At 57.1% G+C, this 5,899-nt stretch overlaps 1 protein-coding gene across 2 annotated transcripts; it reads left to right on the forward strand.

Annotated features, from left to right (window-relative positions):
- The first annotated feature begins 934 nt into the window (after window positions 1-934).
- On the forward strand, window positions 935-5,656 carry SFTPC (surfactant protein C). Of its 2 annotated transcripts, XM_021715259.1 has the most exons (7): window positions 935-1,072; window positions 2,762-2,852; window positions 3,753-3,911; window positions 4,260-4,382; window positions 4,632-4,742; window positions 5,108-5,266; window positions 5,457-5,656. In XM_021715259.1, the coding sequence occupies exons 1-6, from the start codon at window positions 966-968 to the stop codon at window positions 5,246-5,248; spliced, it is 732 nt and encodes a 243-aa protein (XP_021570934.1). In that variant the 5' UTR covers window positions 935-965; the 3' UTR covers window positions 5,249-5,266; window positions 5,457-5,656. The 2 variants fall into 2 exon arrangements, with proteins under 2 accessions (XP_021570934.1, XP_021570935.1); XM_021715260.1 differs by lacking the exons at window positions 935-1,072; window positions 5,457-5,656 and having other exon boundaries at window positions 2,736-2,852; window positions 4,632-4,750; window positions 5,095-5,248.
- The last annotated feature ends 243 nt before the right edge of the window (window positions 5,657-5,899 follow it).

Genomic DNA, 5,899 nt, shown 5'->3' on the forward strand with positions numbered 1-5,899 from the left:
AGTGAGACTCTGATTTTAAAAAGAGAGAGAGAGAGAGAGAGAAAATTAGCCAGGTGTGGTGGCACATGCCTGTAATCCCAGCACTTTGGGAGGTGGAGGTAAGAGGATTGTCTGAGCCCAGGGGTTTGAGACCAGCCTGGGCAACTTGGCAAGACCTTGTCTCTACAATAAATTTAAAAATATTAGCCAGGTGTGGTGACATGAGGCTGTGGATCCAGCTACTTGGAAGGCTGAGGTGGAAGGATCACCTGAGCCCAGCAGGTCAAGGCTGTGGTGGCCGTAAGTGTGCCACTGCACTCCAGTCTGGGTGACAGAGTGAGACTCTGACTCAACAACAACAAATTAGCCAGTGTGATGGCACAAGTCTGTAGAACCAACTACTCAGGAAGCTGAGGAGGGAAGACTGCTTAAGCCCAGGAGTTCAAGGCTATGGTGAGCCATGATTGTGCGGCTGCACTCCAGCCTGGGTGACAGAGTGAGACCTGGACTCAAAAAGTAAAGGAAGCCATAAAGCTTGTAAGAGCTATATCTTTTTTTTTTTCTTGAGTTGGAGTTTCATTCCATTGCACAGGCTGGAGTGCAGTGGCACGCACGCTCATGACCACCCCAGCGTTGACCTGCTGGGCTCCGGCGATCCTTCTGCCTCAGCCTTCCAAGTAGCTGGAACTACAGGCGTGTGCTACCATGCTCGGCTAATTTTTTATTTATTGTAGAGACAAGATCTCGCCAAGTTGCCTGGGATGGTCTCAACTCCGCGGGCTCAGGAAATCCACTCGCTTCGGCCTCCCAAAGTGCTGGGATTACAGGCTGAACCACCGAGCCTGGCCAGAGCTATATCTTAAAGGCAGCTGAAAGGGGAGACTGGGGACCCCAGAGAGCAGAGATTTCTTTCAAAGAAAAAGACCTTCCTCCAGTACCCAGTGATGAGCAAGCCCCACCCTCAGCACCTGCTCAGAACAAGCCCCATGATAGGACAATGCGGCCCCCCGAAATGCCCACAGGGACCCCGAAATGCCTGCAGTTCTTGGCTCTCTTGCTGGCCTGCTGCCCACCTGGCTCACGCCCAGTACGTGTGAGTCAGCCGATCAATCCCAGTGTTGCCAGGACGACGGGGGGCGGGAGTGGAGACCCTGGGGGGTGGACAGGGTGGGCACCCCAGGTGGGCTTTCTCCTATATCTGGCACCTGCACACAGCTGAGGCTGAGCTGAGAGGACCTCTGGTCCCCCTCCTCCCGCTACCCTCCTCCCTCTGCCCCTCCTCCCACTTCCCCTCCTTTGCTTCCACTGTCCTGGGACATTCTCTGACTGCTAGAGGCTTGGGCAAATATTTAAAGGGGCAGTTGGAGGGTGAGGAAGGTGGTGGGAGTAAACACTTCCTTCCCTCTCTCCTTCTCTGTGCTTCTCAGGGGCCTGAGGGTTCCTGAGAAGCCATGCTGTTTTGCAACCCTGGGGCTGAAGACCCTCCAGCTGGAGAGGGAGAGGGGAGGGAGACTGCCAGAGCTGAAGTGTGGGGAAGCAGCTTATGATAGAAAGGCACGGTCCAGGTAGGAGGGGGTCAGGACCAGGGGCAGGAATTAGGGTGGTGTGTTAGAGTTAAAGGATAGGAAGTGAAGGGAGCCAGACCCAGAGAGGGAGGTGTGGGCACTGACACAGTCACCAGAGTTCAGAGGTGAAGGAACTTTGGAGGTCACCAGCACAACAAGCAAAGGGGAGCCAGAGGGAAAGGGCAAGCCAGCCCAAAGTCATTGGCAGACTTGACTTTGCACAACACACAACAGAGATGGCTTTGGGAAAAGCAGTAGGAATGGGGGAGGTGGTAGATGGTCCAGAAAACGGATCACATTGGGGTGAGTAGCGTTTTCGAAGCTGATTTAGCATCAGAGCCTATAAAAAGGGGAGTACAGAAGGGTGGGGCGATAGGCCACAGGACAAGTGGGCTGCTTCGAGGACAGGAGATTGGGAGCCTGCCAGGGACTACCCCCAGCTGTGTCCCAGCACCAGCAAGCGGTGTCAGGCATGGAGTCTGCCATCGGAAGCCTTCAGCTTACAGACAAGCCCATAGCAAAGAAGGAAATCCCCGCACATGTGTAAGGGTTTGCCACCAGTGGGGACAGAGTTTTCAGAATTAGGAAAGAAATGACTGGGAGCAAGTCTGAGGTTGGCACCAGGTGTGTGGGAGGAGGCAAGGTAAGGTAGAGAATGCTTGAGGTGGAAATCTGGCCCTCCCAGAGAAATGCACATGTATGAGCCCTCCAGGTGATGTCAAAACACCTCCTGCCTCTAGAGAGCACCCTCTGGGTCTAAAGGCGCTGCCTCTTCAACCCGCTTCCTGGCGTTCATCCCTGTGATGGAGAAACTGTTGGGAAATGTGATGGTCAGACCCTTGGCTGCCTGAGAGGTTTGGGCTGGCAGAAGAACAAGGAAAGCCACAGGGCTGCAGGGGCAGGTGCCAGCCAGCAAGGAAGGCAGGCAAGCCAGGAAGACACCCACGGTGAGAGGTGCAGATGGCCCAAGGGCAAGTGTGCTTAGCTCACCCAGCTTCTCTCCTTATGGGGCCAAGAGGACTCATGTGCCACAGCCAAGGGCCCTTGGGGGCTCTTGAAGCTGGCTTATCAGGGCTTGGGTTCTGGAGGGCCAGGAACAAACAGGCTTCAAAGCCAAGGGCTTGGCTGGCAGACAGAGGCCCAGTCCTTCACCTCTGTCTCCTCTCCCTGCTGACACATATAAGACTCTGTCCCCTCTCCCTGCTGACACATATAAGACACTGGTCACACACCTGGGAGACGAGGAGGGAGGGTGCCTGCGGCAAGATGGACGTGGGAAGCAAAGAGGTCTTGATGGAGAGTCCACCGGTGAGTGTGTGTGAGTGTGTGTGTGTGTGTGTGTGTGGCAGGCCTGTTTCTCCATCCTCCTTAGGCCTGTTTCCTCATCCAGTTTCATTTACTCAACTAACCTAGGACTGTGCTAAGTTAGGATGGGACACCAAGACCACTAAGACAGGGTCCCTTGGAGAACAACTATATATAAGAGGCTAAGAGTCACCATAGGGGTCCATGGAAAGGGATGTAGAGGGCAAGGAGCCACTAAATACTTGGGAGGTACAGGAAGCTTCACAGAGAAAACGACATGTGAGCTGGAGCCAGAAGAATAAGAGGAGTTCATTAGACGTAGAAGTAGGAAGGCATTCCAGGAAGGCGGGTAGTTTGTATAAAGACATGGAGCGAAGCCGGGCTCGGTGGCTCAGCCTGTCATCCCAGCACTTTGGGAGGCCGAGGCGAGTGGATTGCCCGAGCCAGAGGGTTCGAGACCAGCCAGGGCAACTTGGTGAGACCTCATCTCTATAATAAATAAAATATTAGCCGGGCATGGTAGCACGCACCTGTAGTTCTGGCTACTTGAAAGGCTGAGGCAGAAGGATTGCCGGAGACCAGCAGGTCAATGCTGGGGTGGCCATGAGTGTGCCACTGCACTCCGTCCCAGAGGTCTAGGGGAAACAGCAGGAGATGAGACAGGTGAAGCAGGTTCTCTTGGGTCCCTTTAAACTAGACCTTGCTTCCAAGTATCTGGGTTTGTGGAATCCAGGCCACCTCCTCCAAGAAGCCTTTTCTGATCTCCTCAGGCCTCCCTTGCACATCCATTGCATTGGCTGTCCAGCCCTAGTAGGGAGTAGAAGGGTGTCCAGTATGTTCAGGGAGAGGAGGGGCTAGCCTCATGACCTCATGCCTGTCTCCCTGCTTGCTTCGCCATGTCAGGACTACTCTGCGGCACCCCGGGCCCGGTTTGGCATCCCCTGCTGTCCGGTGCACCTCAAACGCCTTCTCATCGTGGTCGTGGTGGTGGTCCTTGTCGTTGTGGTGATTGTAGGGGCCCTGCTTATGGGTCTCCACATGAGCCAGAAACATACTGAGATGGTAAGCAGGCAGCATGGGACGGGCTGGGCAGTGGGTACAGGACATGTCAGACAAAGGAGCTGGGTGGGATGGGCAGAGACTGTCCAAAGGGAGTGAAGGGGAGGAGGCAAGGCCACAGCTGGAAGGACAGAGGCAGGAACGGGGTGGCCACTTGGCCTGGGCTTTCCCACCGGGCCCCTGCCCCACAGTGAGACAGCTGGTTCCCGCCAGCACCCAGTTCCACTCAGCCTTCCAGAAACCTCAGAAAAGATGCAACTGCCTTGGAGTAAAAAGAACCGAGGGTGGGCATGGGTACCAAAGACTGAGTGGGAAAAGAGGACAGCTAGGCAGTTCAATGACCCTCCCCAGGTCCTGGAGATGAGCATTGGGGCACCAGAAGCCCAGCAACGCCTGGCCCTGAGTGAGCATGCGGGCACCACTGCCACCTTCTCCATCAGCTCCACTGGTCTTGTAGTGTACGACTACCAGCGGGTAGGTATGCCCAGACTTCCTGACCGGGGGCTGGGAGGACCAATGACAAGACTCCACTAGAGACACCCGGCGGGGCCACTTGATACACACCCATCTCTCCCCCTGCCCCTGGCCTTTAGCTTCCCTTGGGGTGCCTGAACCCCAGATTCTAATCTGACTCCTGTGCCCAACCTAGAGGAAGCTAAGGACCTGGGTTAGGGAGTGAGCAAGGCAGGGACTCCAGAATGATCCCTAGCCTTCCGTGCCCAGCTCCTGATCGCCTACAAGCCAGCCCCTGGAACCTGCTGCTACATCATGAAGATGGCTCCAGAGAGTATCCCCAGTCTGGAGGCTCTAACTAGAAAATTCCAGAACTTCCAGGTGGGTGTGTGGGTGAAAGGAGTGGGCTGTCTGTCTCCAAGGCTGCTGGGAGGAATGTCTGAGATGATGGCTATCTGTCGCCTGTAAAGCACTGCTCCTCGTGGGCTGCCAGCTGACGGCCCCTCTTTATACCCCCCTGCACGACTCCCTCCCTCCCCGCTCCCCAGCCCCACGCCCCTGCCAAGCTGCTGGCCTCAGCTGAGCCCACACACCACCTGGGGGCTTCTGACTCCAGCACAGCCCCCTCCTTCCTGGTGAGGAAACGCATGCTGAAAGATTGCCCGACATGCCTCAGATCCCACAATAAGGGCTGCAGGTGAGATGGAATCTCCGTTCCCAGACTCCAAACGAGGTACTCTTTGCAGGCCAAGCCTGCGGTGCCCACCTCTAAGCTGGGCCAGGAGGAGGGGCGCGATGCCGGCCCAGCATCCTCCGGAGGAGACCCGGCCTTCCTGGGCATGGCAGTGAGCACCCTGTGTGGCGAGGTGCCTCTCTACTACATCTAGGACTCCTCAGGTGAGCAGGTGCGGCCACCAGGGCACCTGAGCAGTAGCAGAGGAGGGCTCGGGTCACCTGCTGTGTCAGCTGGCCAGGCCCCGGGACATCCACTGAAGTCAGGTCATCCAGGATGCTCAGGGAAGAGAAGGCTCACAGACACCCCCGACCCCCAGACCCCCTCCCACACCAAATAACCCAGGCTCCTTTGCTTCACAGGGTCTGCGGGAGCCCCAAGGGACGGGAAACGTCCCCCAGCGAAGGGCCTTCTGCAGACGGGCAGGAAGCTGCTGCGGCCCACACCACAGGGAAGGACCCTGGAGAAATGGGAACTTGGGGAGAGGGCGGGAGCGGGCAGAGGTGGCTCCTGCGGCTCCGGGGACTCGTGCCACAAAAGATTAAAGCAGCCTGATGAAAAAACAAGGGGTCCTGCTTCCCTCTTCGGACACCGCGTCGTCCCGCTCTTAGTGGGGGCCGGACTGGGAAAGGGCAGGGACTTGGGACAGCCAACGGGGCTTTCCCCTTTTCCCTCTGTCTCAGAGCGCTGGGGGATTGGGCCCCCCGGCGGGGGGAGAAGGGACGGCGGGGAGCCATCCACGGGCTTCCGGCGCCCCCTAGTGGTGTCGCCGGAGGAGGGCCAGAGACAGAGAGCGCGAGAGACA

Source organism: Carlito syrichta, unplaced genomic scaffold (assembly GCF_000164805.1).
Source record: "Carlito syrichta isolate Samal-C Ts95f unplaced genomic scaffold, Tarsius_syrichta-2.0.1 Scaffold306946, whole genome shotgun sequence".
In the NCBI taxonomy this organism is placed as follows: domain Eukaryota; kingdom Metazoa; phylum Chordata; class Mammalia; order Primates; family Tarsiidae; genus Carlito; species Carlito syrichta.